General features: G+C 37.1%; 1 protein-coding gene across 5 annotated transcripts in view; it reads left to right on the top strand.

Annotated features, from left to right (window-relative positions):
- The window catches only part of DCAF5 (DDB1 and CUL4 associated factor 5), a 109,033-nt gene that overhangs the window by 5,547 nt on the left and 82,492 nt on the right, over positions 1-20,994 (top strand). For all 5 annotated transcript variants that reach the window (XM_036913377.2, XM_036913378.2, XM_036913376.2 and 2 more), the window contains one exon: positions 18,915-19,058. In XM_036913377.2, the coding sequence (XP_036769272.2) occupies positions 18,947-19,058 (112 nt within the window). In that variant the 5' untranslated portion in view covers positions 18,915-18,946. The remainder of the gene's footprint in view (positions 1-18,914; positions 19,059-20,994) is intronic.

Here is a 20,994-nt window from a genome sequence, read left to right on the forward strand (position 1 = left end):
AGAATGAATTTCTTGGTCCAGTGGTTAGTTTGTCAGGAGAAATATGGCCAGGGTAGGTTTTTGACTTTGGAAAGCTTTCATAGTACATACGTTTTTGACAAGGTGATTAGGGAACCAAGTCTTGGATTCATCTTCTGGGCTTTTCTGTTTATTACTAATACATTACTGTGAATGACTTGTTATGCCAGTGTGTTTTTTTTTAATTGAAGTGTCATTGATATACAATCTTATGTTGGTTTCAAATGTACAACACAGTGGTTCAAAAGTTACCCATGTTACTAAATCCTCACTCTAGTGAGGTTACTGTATCTATAAATGTAGAAAGATGTTACAGGATCACCTCCCCCACCCCAAACCCTCTCCCTTTGTAAGCACTAGTCACTTCTCAGTGTCTATGAGCCTACTGCTGTTTTGTTCCTTCTGTTTTGCTTTGTTTTTATATTCCACAAATAGGTGAAATCATATGGTATTTGTCTTTCTCCGCCTGGCTTATTTCAGAGCATAATACCCTCTAGATCCTTCCATGTTGTTGGAAATGGCAGGATTTCTTTTCTTTTTATGGCTGAATGATGTTCCATTGTGTATGTGTGCCACTTCTTTATCCATTCATCTATTGATGGACACCAAGGTTGCTTCCATAGCTTATGCCAATGTGTTTTTGATTACTAAGAGTCCCTGGAAAAAGGAGTGGTCCTCAGTTATGTATGCTGGGACCACACTGAAAGGAGGTGTCAGCTCAGGTACAAGTGTGTGCTTATTCGCTGATTATTAATAGATTTGGTTGTTACGTACGGTTGCAGTCACTTAAATCAGGGAAACTTTATTGACCAGTAAAACTTGACACAAAAGGATACTGCTTTCTAAATTCCGAGTTAAGAAGTGGATGCATTCAGACACCGAGAAGGGCCTAGTGGTTGCCAAGGGGGAGGGGGATTAAGGGACACAGAAATTTGCAATCACAATATAGGTTGGTCACGGGGATGGTAGTACAGCATGGAGAATACAGTTAATACTGTAACATCTTACTATGTTTATGGACAGTGACCACACTGGAGGGGGTGTGGACTTGATAATATGGGTAAATGTTGAACCACTGTGTTGTGTATTTTAAACCAATATAAGATTGTGTATCAATGATACTTTAATAAAAAAAAGTGGATGCATTTATTTTCTCGTGCATTGAGCCAGGTGAAGAGCATTTCCATTGCTAATAAACAGCTCTTAGTTTTAATCTTTTTTCTTTTTCATGACTTCAAGAAGTAATTGCTTTTCTTGATTTAGCCTGAATTTGATACTCAAGGACGGAATTAAAGCCTTTTAAGGTTAATGGGACTAAGATCCTAATTCAAATGAAGATTAGGTTGGCTAAGAAGGAATCAATTCTGTTTTCAATTTTTGATACCCCATATCATATTAAAAGTATTGTCTCTTATAATTAAAGGACTGAATATTAAACCTGTTAGGATTAACACTTAGGTTATTGTGTGTGAAATTACATTTCTTTTCTACTTAATTCTCTGTCCTCTAAAATTTTTTATTCTAAGTTATAAGGGTTAGGTTACTATTTGCCAAAGTCTAGATATGAAAGCTGATTTTAGGTGATCTTTGAATGAATACTTAGTCGATACATTTATTTTTATATTTATTAGAGAAGTTAACTAGCATGTATAAAATTATTTTAATGGATTTATTACTTAAGATGAGGTTAAAATTTAAAAAGTCAATTTACAGAAAAAATGGTGAGTGTGTTATGTGGATATGGCAAAAATCAAAAGGTGATCAAGATTGACTGAAGCTTGGGGAATATTGCATTAGGTAACTTTTTTATATCTTCTATCTTCCTCATTGAATCAGAGAGATGGAAAGGTAATCATTTTAGGAAACTGGGAGTGGAGAAGTAGAAAGGTTGACTTGCCCACAGCTGCCTGGTTAGTCATTGCAGTCAAGATTCTAAGTACGGTTCATTCCTCCCAGCCAGGTGCTGTTTCTAAGTTGCCTTTTTGTATTTCTCTTTCCCTTTTCTTTTTGTAGGGCAGATCACCTTTTCTGGATTTCTAACTAAAGAAATGAAAGTTAAATATTAGCAATTTCTGAACATATGTACTGTACCACTCTAGTTACTCCTCTTAGATGATAAATTGTATTTATGTGTTTTGCTCTAAGTAAAGTTAGCTTGTTTTACACAGGTATCTTATGTTTATTTACATTCATTAAAGATATTTAGTGAGAACATAGTCTGTGTGCCTCTTTAGTCTTAATAATACCTATATGAATTTTTTTAAAACATCTATTTGGCATGTAGTATGTACCAGACCCTCTACTAAGTACTTTATACGTTTTATTTACCACTTGGAAATAGCTAGTGTTACTTACAGTCTGGAAAGACAAAGGGATTTGAAGGTTTTATTAATTATCATAACTAAGTACTAAAGAATCAAGAAAAGACATTGATAAATGGCTGCTGAGTGTTCTGTAATGCAGAGAACAAGTAGGGCAATAGTGGAAAAATAGATAATAAAATTCATTGTTTCTGGTTAAAGTGAAGTGAAATATAATTCTAGAGAGGAAAAAAGACTTTTGTTACCTTGGCATATTACCTTGATCTTTGTAGAAAATTTGGTGCTAATGACTGCCTCCCAGGCTTTTGCTCTTTTCAGTTTTAATACTTAATTAGTTACAACTGCCAACATAACATAAGGTTCCTAAAACTTAACTCTCATTATCTCACATCCTGATACTGCAGAGCCCTCAAAAAACTGCAGTGTCTACTGAATTAAGTAGAAATGCCTCACCTGATGTTCAACTGAGACATTGCTATTTATAAAAATAAATGTTTAACAATAAAAATAGCTTACATTTGAGCATGTCATTAATTTATCAAATACTGTTTGGGGGTGTTTCATATGTCAGACACATATACGTATATGTTCACATCTAGTAGTTAAAAGAATCTTTCCTTAAGGTAAGGATAGTACTGTTATCCTTATTTTATATATGAAGAAACTAAGGCTTAGAGAAGTTCATTATCTTGTGTAAGTTCCTATAGTTTGTGGTGGAGCTGGATTTCCAGCCTGAATCTGTGTGAGCTCTGAGACATGCTGCTAACTACTCTGAAATGATTAGAATGTTGTGTACATTTTAAAAGGATCTGACTTTCCCCCCTATATTCTCATCTCTTGATGCTATCACTCTGATACTTTGCTAACTGCTTTTTTTCCCCTTGTCTGTAAACAGGAATGGAGCATGGGGCTGAAGGGATAGAGCCAATAAGCACAGTTCTGTTCAATAAGCTATCGTACTCACCCCTCAGAGTTCTCTTGGTGCTTGAAATCATTTCACCAGGATTTTGGTTGTGGCAGTCATCTAAAGTCTTCTTCCTTCAACTTCTTTTCATGCTTGCTTACATAAACCATGTGACTAACTTCACACTGGGTTTAACTCACCTCTTTTTAGTCTAATTAGGAGTAGGTAAACTGGTTACCAAGTTGGCCTCTTCTTCATTAGCCCAACTAACAGTACAAACAATATATATATATTTTTACTGATCCTGTAATTTGACTTTGATGTCTTCTGAAAGCATGCTGATTGAGTAGATTTCATTGAATTTCAGCCAATAGAAATAGATATCATTCCTCATAATTACACATGGGGAGAAAATATCTATGCCTGGGGCATAGATGAAAAATGTGCCTCAGAATAAAGTGCTTTTTGAAGAAGGTTTAAACAATGTAACAGGAGATTATTTTCCCAGAGAGCACTGGTAAATCATTTGGAAGCACTTTTGTACAGACACAGTATTACGAAGGTTGATATGACTCCTAGACCAGGTAATAAGGCTATTTAATCCTTAATGTACTTAAAGTATATATCCTGCGGGTTGTAAATGGAATTTACTTTTTTCACCAGCAATTTCACTATTCCATAAAAAAGAAGTGATTCATTCTAAGGTTATTCACTGATTGGGTGAACATGGACGGTTGCTCTGTAGGTCTTAGATTCTACTTGCTCTTCACATCAGTTTTCCTAAGTCAAGGATTTAGGGAAAAGACTTTAATGACTGTAGTTTGTCACTTCAGTTATCTGCTCTCCCCATGCCTTCATGTTCACACTTTCCTTGCCACCTTACTCATTCCTTGCACTTTGCAGTGTTAAATAGCTGAGATTCTGTCTTACACCTTTCAGGATACAGAGTTGATAATGCATTGGAGATTCAAGTCCATGTGCTCGGAGTACTATTTTCCTATTAAGGCCAATTTTAAAATGGAAGTTATGTTCCAGAGTGCTGGGGAATGTAGGAACCAATGAGAAAATGACATCTGAGGAAATCAACAGGCTTATAATCTATTCAAGTAGTAGAGATGATGTTGGCAGAAGGGCTGATTGATTCCCGCCTTCCCTTTTGCCTCCTGCTGGTTGATAGGGTGAAGTAAGATTACTTTATGTAGTTGGCAAGGTAACTCTGTAGGCCCCCTGCCTGCCTTGTTGCCTTCTAGGGTCCTTAATAACTAAGGTGACTGTATATCCGGTTGATTTGGGACTGTCCCAATTTCCCATTGTCCTGGTACAAATACTAGTGTTCTTTCATTTTTAAAAAGGCCCTAGTTTGGATGGTAAGTTATATGGCCACCTACTACTCATAATCATCTGAGTTACTCAGGTAAAACCAAAGTCCTGGTCTCTTAATTCCTCCCATTCACCATGGAAATTCACCTCCAAGCCTCCATTCTCCCTAGGTCAAGTTCTTTAGCTTCCATTTTATATGGTAGTGGATTGAGTCTGAGAGGCAGTGGTTGACTATTAGTTATTTGTCTCCTGCTTGTCATCTTAGTTAGAAAGGGAAAAAAAAAAAAAAAGCTAAAACTGTTAAGAAAATGCTAGGTCCAGAGGCTAATATTACCCCTTCCTTTCTATATATCTCCTTTTACAGTCTTTGTTCTACTGTTTACTTTCTGTACTTTCTTTTTTGTTTTGTTTTTAAAGTCATCCTGTGGGCTGTTTTTTGCACAGTTGATTTTGAGGAAAGGCAGTTTGAGGAATGAGTCTCCGCTGAATTGGGATTGTTTTCCTGAGATGTTTTTAACCAAAAGTAGATATATTAAAAATATGCTACAGGCTTAGTGTTTTGGAGTGTCTGTCCAGCAACAGAGTACATTTGGAGTAAAAATTGGCCCCCTCAAGTATATAGATTGGCCCTGACAGGGGTTTTCAGGAACTGTAGTTTTTTAGGTATATGGCCAGTTGGCTCTAGAATGTCTTTCATGTTGTGTGGAATGTCATCAGTAAAGTTTAAGAGATCTGCATTAGAGTTCTGATTTCACCATTCTCACTTGTGATCTTATACTACTGATGTTTTGTCTCTGTAGTCATAGAATTTTATTGCTGGAAAGGACTAAGGACCATCTGTCTAATTGAAGCCTTTAATGTTACGTACATATAAGGACACAGAGGAGCAAAGAGGCAAAGTGATTTGCTGGGTAACTCACAACTAGTAAGTAGTACAATCAGAATTAAAATTTGCATCTTCTGACCTGGTCCCTCAGTAGGGAAAGTCAAGACCTTCTGTATTCATAGAGGATATAACTCAAGTAAAATATTAAACCCTTCAAGTTTAATATTTAAACTCTTCCAGTACATTCTATCTGCAGTTTCATTGTCCCTGAATAGGGTTGTTTTTAAGTTGGTGGTAGCCCATTATTTTACAGATGAGTAAGTAGATATTTCCATGGGGAGGCAGGCTATTATTCTGCCTGAGTCTCTAGTTTTACCTATAATTCCTTGCTTTGGGGAGTCTATTCCCTTCCAAGAACATTACTGAGGAGGAGGAATTTTTGCAAATCCAGATGCCTGTCAAATATTTATTATACAACTTCCCTCATTCTGAATTTCCATTTAAGTCTTGTATCTAAATTCCAGTTTTATCTTTTGTGTTACTACTTAAGGCCAAGTAACTAATTAGAGCCTCTGAGGATTGTTGTTTCTCTTTTTTTATAGGTGTCTTAACCATATTTGATGTCCTAGTACAGGTCTTTTATCCCTTGTTGCCATAGATGGCTGAAGCATGTGTTTTGCCTTACTCTAGTGGCAAGAAACAAATGAAATTTGTATGTTTGGTAACCAACTTCAAGCAGCCCTTAACTGAGCCTCAGAGTTGACACCTCTGTTTATACCTATCTGCTCCCTGCTTGTGGGTGGTACTGTGCGCCTTCGCAGAACTAAGAAAGCATCAGGGCCTGTACTGGTTCAATCTTTTTAGAATTACCCAAGAATCAAAAAGAAAGCTTTATTATGCTGTTAATGTTGCTTATGCAAGGAATTTTGCAAAAAGTCAAGCAGGCAGTGTTCTTACTTAAAAAACTAAAAAATCAATTCAGAATGAAGAGCATCTGTGATATAATTAGGAGATCTTCTGTCCAGGTTAGTTCTCTATGGCAGAAGAAGGACTGGACATATGGACAATCTTTGGTCTTACAGTGCATCATCCACTATTTTAATAACTTCTCTGACAATCCTTACTGTTGTTGAGGCCCTGAGAATCTTTTTTTAGTGTACTCCTAGCTCTATTTGAGGAGCTTTTGTTCTTTTAACATTTCACTAATTCCATACTTTACTTTTGAGAATTTCCTGTTTAATCATACAAGTCATCAGAATATGACACTTCTGATAAAGCTTCCCACTTATTTGTAAGTTTTAAAAATATCATGTATTAATTATGAGAAATTTGGAAAATAAAGAGATATTTAAAGAAAGAAAGAAGGATTCCACCTACTCAGGATGACCATTTTTGATGCATAGGACCTATTTTAGATTTTTTGTATGCATATGTACACATTTTTAAAATATACTTTTAAAATTAGAATGAGGCCATCTCTGCTATTTTGTAACTTTTTTCTTAATACTAACTTTTTTTCATATGTCATTGTCTATTCTTCAAAAGCAAGGTTTTGCAGCCTCTCAACAGTATTAACATTTTGGGCTAGATAACTTTTCGCTCTGGGGGGCTGTTCTGTACACTGTAGAACATTTAGCATGATCTCTGTCCTCTCACCAGTATATGCCGGTAGCATCTCCCCAGTTGTAACAACCAAAAGTGTCTGTAGACATTACTAAACACTCTCTAGGGGGCAAAATCACCTGGTTGAGGACCACTGTTCTAAAGCAAAAATTCTCAAATTCTTTGGTTTCAGGATCTCTACACTCTTAAAAATAATTGAAGACCTCAAAGAACTTCAGTTTACATGGTTCATGTTTATTGATTTTTTGCAGGGGTCATATTTATTTTTATTGTATTATAATTTAAAACTCAGAAGGTTTAAAAATGCATTTAAGAATAGCAATAATAAACTGTATTAACATAATATTTTAATGAAAAATACTGGTAAGAGTAGCATCGTTACATTTTTCCAAATCTCTTTAATGTCATAATGGACTTTATAAAAGCATTTACATTTAATATGTTGTGAAATAGTGGTTTAGCTGATATATATGCAGAAAATTCAGCCTTACACGAGTGTGTAGTTAGAAAGGGGGAAGAGTATTTTAATGCCTTATCAGATAACTCTGTATGTTCTTCTTTGATACTATACCAAAACTCAGCAAGTGGAAGTTTCTTAAAGATTACTCGCAATGTGGAATTTGAAACCATATCAGAGAACTTTTCATAGTTTGTTACGTTAAAATCCTCTATTAGTCTCCCTTCAAAGTCTTCCCTTCGGGTTGCCTGTTTCCCTGGAAAAATTGGAAGATCTGGCAGCCTTGAGCCTGCGTTTCTCTGAAGCAATAACTGGCTGAAGCTGAGTAGTGGTTTGTCCTTTAAAAAGGGTTGTATATTCTCCAGTCTGCTATTTAATCTGGCAGGTTTCAACTCATTTACTTTGCTGCCTGGCCCCTCTTGTATCTGAGAGACTTGATTGTTTTGTGGTAAGGAGCAGTCTCTGGAACCAGATTGTCTGGATTTAGATCCCAGCTCCCACTGTTGGTCGCTGTGTGCCTTCAGGTTATTTAGCTCTTTTGTAGTTTCATCTGGATAATAAGGATAATAATACCTATTTCATAGGGTTATTAAAAGGATTGGAGGAGCCCCATGCATTGTTTTGTAACATCATGCATTGATCATTGGGAGAATGTTGGTTCACTGAGTTATCAGATTTTCCTAATCTTAACACATTATATATTTTTAAAAATCATATTGTTAGTACCACTACCAATCTTATCAGAAAAGTCGTCGTAAATATTAGGAAGTGGTCAAGCTGACTGCAGTGAATATGATTTCCAAAATTCTTGTTTTCGTTTGAAAGCTTGAATTTTATTACTGGCTACAAATACTGCCAGTTGTTTTCCTTGAAGTGACAGGCTTATCTTGTTCATTTTTGAGGAAGTATCTGCTAAATACCCAGGTCTGAATAACCATAGTTTGTTAATCGTTTCAAGTAAAAATGGTATTCCATGAAAAAAACAGCCAGTTCATCTCAATGCAAACTATCACACATGCACTTTTCCACAAAGTAACCGTTGTTCAATTTTCAGTGGAAGTCCTTTATGTGTACTTCCATTTTACCATACAGAGTATTAAGATTTGCACTCTCATTGAAATTGGATAAAATTATTTTTACTGCATCACCAAGGACATTCCTAAGTGAGACAGGCATTTGTTTTTTATTACTAATGTGTGCCAGTTAAGGATACACTGATGACTAGTACAGTTTACTGCCTTGGTTAGCACTAAGGCACCAGTAGTTTTACAAGCCATCACTGCTTTTGTACCATCATTTCAATGTCAGCACACTGAGAAAGGCAAGTACCATTTAGTGTTACTGTAAAATTGGTTTTGACTTTGCAGACCTCCTGGGGTTTATGGAACACACTTTGAGAACACACTTTAAAACATGGTATTTTGGCAGCATTACATCCTGATATAGATCAGTCCTGTATTGGAATTTTACTAGTTCCCTTATCTCATGTATATTTTCTTTGCTTTTATCACAATTCCTATAGCTAAACCTTTGTGAAATTTGTTTTCTCCCTTAGAATAAAATCTTAGACATGGGGTCCTGGGTCAAAGGGTATGAATTTTTTTACATTGATAAAATATATTTGATATTTATTTGTCCCTCCAAGATGGCTGAACTAACTTATTTATGCTTGTACCAGTTTATTAGGAGACTACATCATGGCTATTGTTGGGCATCATTTTATCTTTGCTAATTCAGTCAGTATATGAAGAATGATATCATTTAAAAATTTTGTTACTCAGTTCTCAAAATTGGCCTTGGTTATTATTAGGGAGGCTGAATGGTTTTATCTCAAGTTTTGACCATTTTGTAGTCTTTCTTTAGACTGATTCAGTGGAACTGATTGGGTTGCAACTTTCTTTGTTAATACATTCTCCTAATACTTTTCAAGGTTAATCCCTAGTTACCCTGTTTGTTTTTGGGTATGTATCAGACCTCAGCCTCAGATTTAGAGGCTGTCTCTTAAGGAAGTAAGTAGTACAGATGCCTGGTAAACTACTCTAAATTTCAGAAGTTTGAGCCCCACCTTTTTTTACTTTTGTCATATTTAAGGGGAATCACCGATGCTATTACTTAACATATTTTTTCTAAGTTGATTCCTCTTAAAACAATACTTAAAAGAAAACTATATTACTATATGGCTATGAAGTCATGGTTTTTATGTGCTAAGTTTTTTCCTAATACACATTAAAATACATGATTTTTAAAATCGTTGTTGTACTCTCTAAAATCTTCTAGTAGCTTCTCCTTACCACACTTTAGGAAGAGAGGGGCTTTGGAATCAGACATTTTGGGTTTGAATTCCACCTTGCTTCTGACTGCTGGTGTGCTCTTGGGTAGGTGAGTTTACCTCTTTGTGCCTCAGGTTCTTCACTGGCAAAATGGAGATGTTGGAGAAGATCTCTTGGGTGTCTTCCAACTGTATTCTGTGAGAATGGTGTAAGATATTTGTGGATTCTTTCTCTGTTTCTCTTCAGGAATTAGAGTCATTGTCTAGGAATTGGTGTGCTAGTGTAGGATTTAAAAACCCTAGTTCTGTTAAACTCCAGTGCTACGAGTCATCTGATTTTAGAGAAACCATTTTATTTCATGGATCCTAGCTATCTAGTTAGGGTATTGCTGCTACTTTTAATTCCTGCTTCCCATTTAATGTGAAGTGTTTTGAACTTGGAGTCAATGCTTCCATCATTGAGGCAAGCCAGTGCCTCACTTCTCACATCTTTAAAATGGGAATGATGTTTCTGCTGTACTTACCTAAACTGGAGATGTGGAAAAATGAGAAAATAGGCAGCTAAGTGGACTTAGTTTGCAGAACAAGAGTACTAGGTAAGGGCAGGGTATCAGCAGAAGTTAATGCCTGTAGATGTTATCCCTCCTGTGGCTACTTTGCAGTGAAGAGCAAAATCTTTATGACACCACCTTTCCTTATCTCTCCATACTTGCCTGCACTTGCATTTGTTTTTTTATTTTCCCTGATTTAGGAAGTGTCATTGGACCCCAATTTTGTGACTTTGGGAAAATCACCCAAACTTAGTTGGATAGGCCAAATGCAGCTTGTATTGAAGTCTACATTCAACCTACAACAATCAGATTGCTGGCTTCTCTTGAAAAATTGGAAGATCTGGCAACCTTGAGCCTCTATTCCTCTATGGTAATGGCTAACTGGAGCTGAATAAGGGCCTTACCCTTTTAAAAAGGGTTGTAATACTCCAGTCTGTCATTTAATCTGACATATTTCACTCATTTCCTCTGCTGCCTGGCCCTTGTTGTATTTGAGAGGCTGGATTGTATTATGGTAAAGAGCACAATCTCCGGAGCCAGATTATCTGGATTTAGATCCCAGCTCCCACTGTTGGTCACTGTACCTCCAGGTTATTTAGCTCTTCTGTAGTTTCATCTGGATAATAAGGATAACAACACCTACTTCATAGGGTTGTTAAGAGGATCAAAAGAGCCACTATATGTAAAGCCCTTAAGATAGTCCCTGGTGGAGAGTAAATTTTGCTGTTAGCTATTGTTGGAATTCAAGTAGCATATTACTGTGATCAGCTAACATTTATCTAGTTGAACTATGTATCAGGCAATGGTCCAAGTCCTTCACACAGATCTCATTTAACCTTCATAACACTACAAAATAGATGGAGTTACTTTCTCAGTTTTGCCGATAAGAGGATATAATTTAGAGAGGTTAACTAACTGGCCTACAGGCACACAGCTAGTAGGTGATAGCAACATTGAGAGCTGATCTGTGTATCTGTATCCTAAGCCTCGGGTCTAGAATGCTGTGCTGTACTGCCTTATGCCACACCCACTTCTAAAATAGGTCTAAGATTACTGCTCTTAATGTTTTTGTAAGCGATTTGATGAGACTGCATATAAATACATCAAATTTTTGTAAGACATTAGTTCCTTCAGGTAGTGAAATGCCAAACCATTGGGGATTAATGGCTCACAGCAATTCTTGTCTGTGTGTAGTGAAGAAGCAGAAAAGTGGTACCTGAATTTCAGAATACGTAAGTATAAAATAATATGTAATGAAAAATAACTGATTGCTTGGAGAATGGTGTGCTTTAAGATAACCAAGAAAGACTTAAGAGTCATTTTAGGATATTATTTGAAGGTCAAAAAAGCCAGCAAATATTTAACACCGAAAAGGATAGCTATTTAAAAAAAAAAAGCAGCAAATAACAAGTGTTGTTGACGATGTAGAAAAATTGGAACCCTTGTCATTGCTGTTGGTAATTTAAAATGGCACAGCCATCGTGGATAATAATGTGGCAGTTCCTCAGAAAATTAAGCATAGGATTGCCATATGATCAAGGAATTTGATTTCTGGAATGTACCCAAAAGAATTGAAAGTAGAGACTCAAGCAGATACTTAAACACTCATGCTCATAATAGCTTTATTCTTTCTTAAAAGAATATTTCTTTTTTTCTATTTATTTATTTCTTAAAAGAAACTAGGACACTTTGAGGGGTGTGTTTACCTAATATTTGACACACTGGACTAAGTGTTTTTATATATGTTATCTCAATACACACAACAACCCTGGGAGTTAGTATTTTCTTCATTTTACAGTCAGAGACTTGAGGCTAGAGAGAGGCTAGAGAATTGAAATAACTTGCCCAAGGATAAGTAAATGAATGATAACGCCAAATTTGAATTCAGGCACTTATATTCCAGAGCTCGCACTTTCTGTCCCCTTCAATTGTGCCACCGTTGCTGCCTGTCAAAGATGAAATCCAGAATCCTGGATCTAATCCCATAATGCCATTTTTTAGAAGAAAGTAATGTTTCAATTAGTTAATACAGTCACTAACAGTTTATATCTTAATCATTAGTCCATGTCAGGACAGAGCTACCTTATGTTTTTGGTGTTGGTGGAGGGGTATTCCTTAATACACAGTACATAAAACAAAATTTATCATTTTAACCATTTTATGTGCACTGTTCATTGGCATTAAATACATTTACATTGTGCAACCATCACTGCCATCCAGCTCCAGGACTTTTTAATCTTGAAAAATTGACACTGTACTGATTAAAACAACTCCCCTTGCCCCTTCCCTCCAGCCCCTGGCAACTAGCATTCTGCTTTCTGTCACTGAATCTGACTACTCTAGGTTCCTCACATAAGGGGAATCATAAAGTCTTTGGCCTTTTGTGTTGGCTTATTTCACTAAACAATAATTTTAACCAGGCAACACTGACAGACATTTAAATGATTTAAACAATGTGGTGCTGCAGGAGTCTTTGAACCTGGGTCTCAGTCCTGTCCTATGCTTGGCTAACTTTTTGAGGAAACCCCCCAAAAATTCTTGACTTTTGTGACTCAGCTTTTCTGGGCTATAAAATAAGGAGGATGTTAAATAATTAACGTTAGTTACAGTATGGTGTGAGGATTTGCATAGTTTCTGCTTATAGCTCAGTACCCATTGGGAAAGAGTGCAGTACTTTTTAGATATAAAGTTTTTCTGTAACTAAAAAACTCTACTGCATGTGGTTATAGTACTTTTAGGATGAATTGGTGAGTTAATACAGAATTAAATCAACCCGAAATGACCAGCATCAGAGTTGCTGTGTTCGTTTGGGGTTCTCAGATGAGTTGAAGCTAAGCAATCATTTGTGAGGAAACCAGGTTTAGAAGGCCTGTCCTCTGCTTGTCCCTTGCGTAGCAGTGGTGTAGAGCAGAAGGACCTTGCCTTCCTAACAGGTCCCTGTGCTCCCACAGAGATGCCCCAGGAGGCCGGGGCCAACCCCACAAGCACCCAACTGCCAGGCTCATGAGCTGGCCTAAAGGTACTCTTTACTTGGATTATTTGCAGGTCCGACAGTCTTTCTGTGTGGAACTAGGCAATAAATCTCTGTTGTTTTGAATTGAGTAGGTGATTCACAGAGACAGAACTATAGAGCTTTTTTCATGTTCTAAGCTGATTTATCCTTGTTTTACCAGCCCGCTTTTTGCTTTGTAGGGTCAGAGATTTGGGCACAGCTGTTCTGCTCCCTCTGCTGGCTTAAAAGCAGCCTGACCATCTCAGGTTTTGCCTCAGTTTGCGTCTATTGTGTTTTTGGCCAACACATGGTTGAAAAGTGTTGTCTTTGCACAGGGCTCTTCATACTTGGCTAATGAAAATAGAAGAGATGTGCACCTTATATGTTGTGACATTAACCTTGAGGGCAAAGTAGAAGCAGGCCCTGCCATAGCAATAACTTCTGCCTCAATGATTCCAGTTTCCTGTGGATTTGGGCTGCCATCATCATGTTATACACTAAGGACACGTCATTTTAAATGATCCCAAGGCACTGTACAAATAACCATGCTTTTTAAATTACTAAGTTTTTTTTGTTTGTCAAGAAAATCATAAATGTCTAGAGTGAACATTTAAGATAATGATGTCTTGGTGATGCAGGGAAAACCCTTGGTTGAGAATGGTTGTGACTTTGAGTGTGTAGGTATAACTATTCTGTTTTCTTTTTCTTTTTTCTTTTTTTTTATGTATTCTGTTTTCTTATTTAAATAACTTTTTTTGTGTTTTAAGCTGCTCTAATTCGAGAGAAGTTGTGTTGCCTGGCATAGGTGTTAGTAAGTAAATACGGAAGTGCTGTCAATTGTTAATATTTCTTTGCCGTGAGTATCCAGGCCTATCCTGGAGAGTCTTCTTTTCTTCTTCCTTTTTCTAGCATAATCATTGAAAAGATCCAAAATGTTATACTTTATGAATGAGCAGAAAGAGAAATCAGGAAAACACTTCCATTCACAATTTCATCGAAAGGAATAAAATACCTAGGAATAAACTTAACCAAGGAAGTGAAAGACCTATACCCTGAAAACTGCAAGATACTCTTAAGAGAAATTAAAGAGGACACTAACAAATGGAAATTCATCCCATGCTCTTTGGTAGGAAGAATTAATATTGTCAAAATGGCCATCCTGCCCAAAGCAATATACATACTCAGTGCAATCCCTATCAAAATACCAACAGCATTCTTCAATGAACTGGAACAAATATGTCTAAAATTCATATGGAACCACAAGAGACCCTGAATAGCCAAAGCAATCCTGAGAAGGAAGAATAAAGCAGGGGGATCTCGCTTTCCAACTTCAAGCTCTACTACAAAGCCACAGTAATTAAGACAGTTTGGTACCGGCACAAGAACAGACCCATAGACCAGTGGAGTGGAATAGAGAGTCCAGATATTAACCCAAACATATATGGTCAGTTAATATACAATAAAGGAACCATGGATATACAATGGGGAAATGACAGCTTCTTCAACAGGTGGTGTTGGCAAAACTGGACAGCTACATGTAAGAGAATGAAACTGGATTATTGTCTAACCCCATACACAAAAGTAAACTCAAAATGAATCAAAGGCCTGAATGTAATTAGTGAAACCATAAAAGTCTTAGAAGAAAACATAGGGAAACCTCTCTTGGACATAAACATGAGCAACTTTTTCATGAACATATCTCCTTGAGCAAAGGAAACAAAAGTAAAAGTGAGTAAGTGGGACTATATCAAGCTGAAAAGCTTCTGTATAGCAAAGGATACCATCAGTAAAACAAAAAGGCATCCTACAGTATGGGAGAATATATTCATAAATGACATATATGATAGGGGATTAACATCCAAAATATATAAAGAGCTCACACACCTCAACAAACAAAAAGCAAATAATCCAATTTAAAAATGGGCAGAGGATCTGAACAGACACTTCTCCAAGGAAGACATTCAGATGGCCAACAGGCACATGAAAAGATGCTCCACATCCCTAATCATCAGAAAAATGCAAATTAAAACCACAATGAGATATCACCTCACAGCAGTAAGGATGGCCACCATCAAAAAGACAAATAACAAGAAATGTTGCTGAGGATGTGGAGAAAGGGGAACCCTCCTATACTGCTGATGGGAATGTAAATTAGTTCAACCATGTGGAAAGCAGTATGGAGGTTTTTCAAAAACCTAAAAGGAGAAATACCATTTGACCCAGCAATTCTACTCCTAGGAATTTACCCTAAGAATCCAGGAGCCCAGTTTGAAAAAGATATATGCACCCCTATGTTTATCGCAGCATTATTTACAATAGCCAAGAAATGCAAACAACCTAAGTGTCCATCAGTAGATGAATGGATAAAGAAGATGTGGTGCATATACACAGTGGAATATTATTCAGCCATAAGAAGAAAACAAATCCTACCATTTGCAACAACATGGATGGAGCTAGAGGGTATTATGCTCAGTAAAATAATCCAGGTGGAGAAAGACAAGTATGAAATGATTTCATTCATCTGTGGAATATAAGAACAAAGAAAAAAACTGAAGGAACAAAACAGCAGCAGAATCACAGAACCCAAGAATGGACTAACAGTTACCAAAGGGAAAGGGACTGGGGAGGATGCGTGGGAAGGGAGGGATAAGGGGGGAAAAGGATCATTACGATTAGCATGTATAATTTAGTGGGGGGACACGGGGAAGGCAGTATAACACAGGGAAGACAAGTAGTGATTCTATAGCATCTTACTATGCTGATGGACAGTGACTGTAAAGGGGTATGTGGTGGGGAATTGATAATAGGGGGAGTCTAGTAACCATAATGTTGTTCATGTAATTGTACATTAATGATAGCAAAATAAAAAAAGTTTTTTTCAAAAAAAAACCCAAAACAAAACAAAACAAAAAAAAGCAAAACAGAAATAACAAAACAGCAGTATAAACTCATAGACACCAAGAAGGGTCTAGTGGTTACCAAGGAGGAGAAGTTGGGGAGAGTGGGGCAGGTGAGGGAGAGTGAAGAGGATTGAGGAGCACAATAATTCACAGTCACAATATAGGTTGGTCACAGGGACTGTAGTATAGCATGGAGAATACAGTTAATGATTTTGTAACATCTTACTATGTTGATACCTAGTGACTGCACTAGAGGGTTGAGAATTTAATAATATGGGTGATAGTTGGACCACTGTGTTGTATATTTGAAACCAGCATAAGATTATATATCAATGATGTTTTAATAAAATTTTAAAAATTTTAAAAAGAAAAAAAGATACACAGTAGCAAAAGCAGTGATAGTTCCCTGACCTGTGGTCTCAGTGTAGGGGAAAAACAGCAAGAATAGAGACTGTGGACAACTAAAGTGCCTATGGCCTGTCTTCATCTGTTAATAGGGTGAAAAATTCCTTTTTGTCAGTTTTCATTAAAGTAAAAACCCCAAACCTTCATGACCTTAATTTGTAAAAGGTACAGAATTTAAATAACAGTCACAGACCAGAAAGCTCATAACTGAAATAGGCAAATCATAAACACAGAACTCCATGGGCCACACTTAAGGGGTCATCTGGTAGACAATGAAATGACTGGAGGAGGACATAGAACTTGATTTTGACCAACAATTGAAGGAAGAAGGAACTTAAGGAGCAAAGACAACTTCTGACTAGGCAAAGGGGAATAAGTATGATTTGCCTACTATATCTTATATTGATTTTTTTAGGAAGTATGTTTATGGCAAAAAGTCAAAGTAGTACGGGCAGGTATAAAGCAAAATTAAAAACAGAAAATTTTCCCAAGTGTGTATGTTCAAAATAGTTGAAAGCAGGGACTCAGACATATTGTACACTCATGTTCTTAGCAACATTTATTCTCAATAGCCAAAAAGTGAAAACAACCCAAATGTCCATTGATGAATGAATGAATAAGCAAAATATGGTGTGAGTGTGTGTGTGTATTTTTATTTATATAAATATATAAAAATGAAATATTCAGCCTTTAAAAAAGAATGAAGTTCTGATACATGCTACAGTATGGATGTACTTTAAAGACATTATCCTGAGTGAATAAGCCAGACACAAAAGGACGAATATGTGACTCCATTTTTATGAGGTACTTAGAGTAGTCAAATTCATAGACGCAGAAAGTAGTATGGTGGTTCCTGGAGGCCGAGGGAAGTTAGTGTTTATTTGGTAGTTTGTTTGGGCTGATGTAAAACTTCTGGGAATGAACAGTGGCAATGGGTGCACAACAGTGCTAGTATACTTAATGCCACTAAAATATACACTTAAAAGTGGTTAGAATGCTAAATTTCATGTTACATATTTTTACCACAATGAAAAAAGGCCCCCAGCAACCCTAGCCTAGAGGTGGTGTCCACCATAAACAACTTCTTTTATATCCATCTAGATATGCAAATCCAAGCATAGATATGCAGGTGTAAGCACATTCATTCAATGTCTACTACTGGGGGCACTCACTTAGGTGCTGGGTTCTCTGTAGTGAACAAAACTGACAAGGTTCCTGCTGTCAATGGAGCTTTTAAAAATTTTGTTTTACGCAAATGGATGTTGGCACACATACTGTTTTATGCCTCATCTGTCCCCTTAACAAATACCTTTGGACATCTTTCCAAGTTATTTCTATAGATCTCCTGATTTAATGGCTGCATGATATGCCCTTGTATGGATATGGTATAATTTGTGGCTGTTATATTGAATGGAGGAAGGAAGGGAGAGGTGTAGAGCTTGCCATAGTTTGCTGCCTATGTTTGCTTCTGTTGTAACTTAAATTTTTATTGGGAATATAATACAGGCCTGTTATAAAAAGTCAAGCAGTGCCAAATATATAAAGTAAAAGTAAAAGTAAAAACTCCCCAATCTGCTCTCTACCTCTCTTTAAACCCTATTCCCTGGAAATAGTAACCACTGTTAATAGTCTTGTTATTCATCCTTCCATATGTATTCAATGCATCAGCAAATATAAAGAATATGCAGAACTTATGTATTCTCATTCTCTAGGAGCTGGCTCATGTGATATTATATTGCTCATTTAATTCAGGCTGCTGGGAGTTATACAGAGGAAAGAGCTGAACTGAGCTTCATGAGACCTGGATTCTGTCTAGATAGTGCTATTGTGAAGGCAGTTTCTTTGTTGTCATTGGTACAGTGTCCTGTAGTCAGTGAGAGCACATCAAGGAGAATACTTTGAAAACTGGTATGCTAGAAATACTACTTTAGAGTTCTTCGGTTGCAAGTTCTAGAAACCAACTCAGGTTCTGTTAGACAAGAACATGGGATGTTAGTAGAAGGACTTCAGTTAGCAAATGAAGATGTACTCAACACCTGGGTCTTTAGAAAGTCAGCAACTGGGTGCTTTGAGGGTTTCAGTATTAGCATTTATATCTTCTTTCCATTGTTGTGTGTCTGTTCAAGATTTAACTCCTGGGGAAAAGGGAGTGACAGGCTGTGTGTCTACTGGTGGGTTAACAATAGAGTCCTGGGTTTATGTGTCCCATCAGAATCTCTCTGAGTTTGGAGAGATGCAGTTTTGGAAGGGGTGGGCTTCAAGGCTGGCAAGACCAAGTGTCAGCCTTGAAATGTCAGCTATTTTAACTAGATTCTTACCCCTGTCAAGGAGGAGATGATCGCCGGGTTCTGCTATGGCACATGGAACAAGCTATCCACTCTAGAGTCAAGCCCATACAGCTCAAAGGAGAGCATCATTCCAACATTTTTTGCCTGGCCTTCAACAGTGGGAACACGAAAGTATTCTCTGGAGGTGAGAATAAGAGATATTTCCACCTTGGGAAATTCACTCGCTGGGATTTTTAGATAAAGGACTGCTAAAATAACTCCTTATTTTCCTTCCTTAATTTCATTGAGTTGTAGCATTACTGGTTTCCCATAGCTTGTCTTCTGTGTATTGCAGCAAATGTATCTTTTCTTCCTTCTTTTCCCTTCCTCCCTTCTTCCCTCCCTCCTTTTGCTCCTTTACTCTCACTCTTTCACTCTTTTTTGGTAAAAAACTTTTTACATGGCAAACTGGTACACAGAAACACACATTTGAAACAGTACTCAACCTTACTATGTGTGGTACACTCTGATGTTTAAAGTTACCCTATTTCATTTTTAAAGATTGTGAAGGTGGTGACTCAAATCGTTATCAGTCACATGGATAGCTCCTTTTTGAAAGCATTGTGTTAGGCTCCAACTGGAATGGCTTGTGCTCAAGCCAGCCTCTTGGTGGTAGATTCCATCAACCATGCTATTCTGGCCACCATCTTTCTATCTCTGAGCTCTCTTCTGTGCTATAGATTTCCCCACTGAGTATCTTTCTATATATTCCAAAAGCAATTTACATGCTACAGATCCAAAAATCAAGATTATTAGTCCTCCTGCCCTGCACAAATATTTCCTTTTTTTTCCCTGGATTCTCTTTCTCAGTTACTATCACCATTCATCCGATTATATAACCTATTAGGCTTAACTTTAAGAAACTGCTGATACTGAAGCATTTTCAACTTATCTAAGTGACAGTTTCACATGGTTCAGCCTAATAGACATCTTGGAGTCATCCTCAAACCTTTCTTTTTCCATTACCAGATTTAGTCACCGACTAGACTTGAAAACCTCTCATAGCCATCCTTTAGTTTCTGTTTTCTTTCTATACCCACTACCCTGATTCAGGTCCTCAGCTTTGGCCTGAATATTACAGTGACCTCCTGTGGTTTCTGCTGCCAGTATCTAGCCCTCCTTCCCATTTCATTGCTTATTCAAGTTTCCTTTTAAAGATAAAAGTTTAGCCATGTGAACCTTTGACCCTACAATGCACACATGATAAAGTCTAAACCCCAGTCTGCCTCTCTGGCCTCACCTCTCTCTTTGGTCTCAGCCCCCTTCCCCTGTCCACTATACCACTTGCCATCGTAGGTGCTCTTGTACCTTTTGCTCATGCTGTTCTCCATTGTTCATGATTAATTGTCCAGTTGCCCCCAGTTCCCCTAAGGCTTCCTTGGAAAGATTTTTAAGTTATTTAAGTTTCTGTTCAAATGTCTCCTTCCTTCCCCATGAAAACATTCTCCCCCTCTGCCATGTACTTTTACCCTCCTCATGGAGGAAATAGTTGCGCCTTTATCTGTGTTCCCATTGTAGAACATATCACTGCAACAAGACAACCTTGTAGCTCTCTGTTAATTGTGTCGTTGGTCTGTGTGTTCCTCAAGGGTTGGGCAGAACCCTTCTTTTCTCATATCCCCAGCACCTCAGCAGTGCCTGTTGCCTAGAAGGCATTAGAATGGGTTTGATTTACTTAGTGTGTACCCGTGATAAAGTTTGCAGCCAGGGATTTAAGGTGACGTGGGATACATTTCTACTGCTACTTTTGCTTGCTGTCTTTTCATTTTCAGCATTTTGTTTCTTGGCTATAAAAACCATTTGAAGGCAGGATTAGGTGTATCATGATGAGTATTTTTAGATTCCTTGATGGAATAAAAAAAAGTGTAAGAGAAAAAAGTTGTGAATAAACATTTTCCCATCATTAAGATCACAAAATCATCAAATGTTAATGCTGTAAGAGATTATGAGGATGTGAATAGTAGCAAATATTTATTGGGTCTTAATTCTCAGCCCTATTCTGAATGCTTTTACAAGTAGATTCTTACCCTCACAATAATCCTGTGAAGTAGGTACAATTTTGCCCCTATTTTACAGATAAA

This window comes from Manis pentadactyla, chromosome 11 (assembly GCF_030020395.1).
Source record: "Manis pentadactyla isolate mManPen7 chromosome 11, mManPen7.hap1, whole genome shotgun sequence".
Classification (NCBI taxonomy): domain Eukaryota; kingdom Metazoa; phylum Chordata; class Mammalia; order Pholidota; family Manidae; genus Manis; species Manis pentadactyla.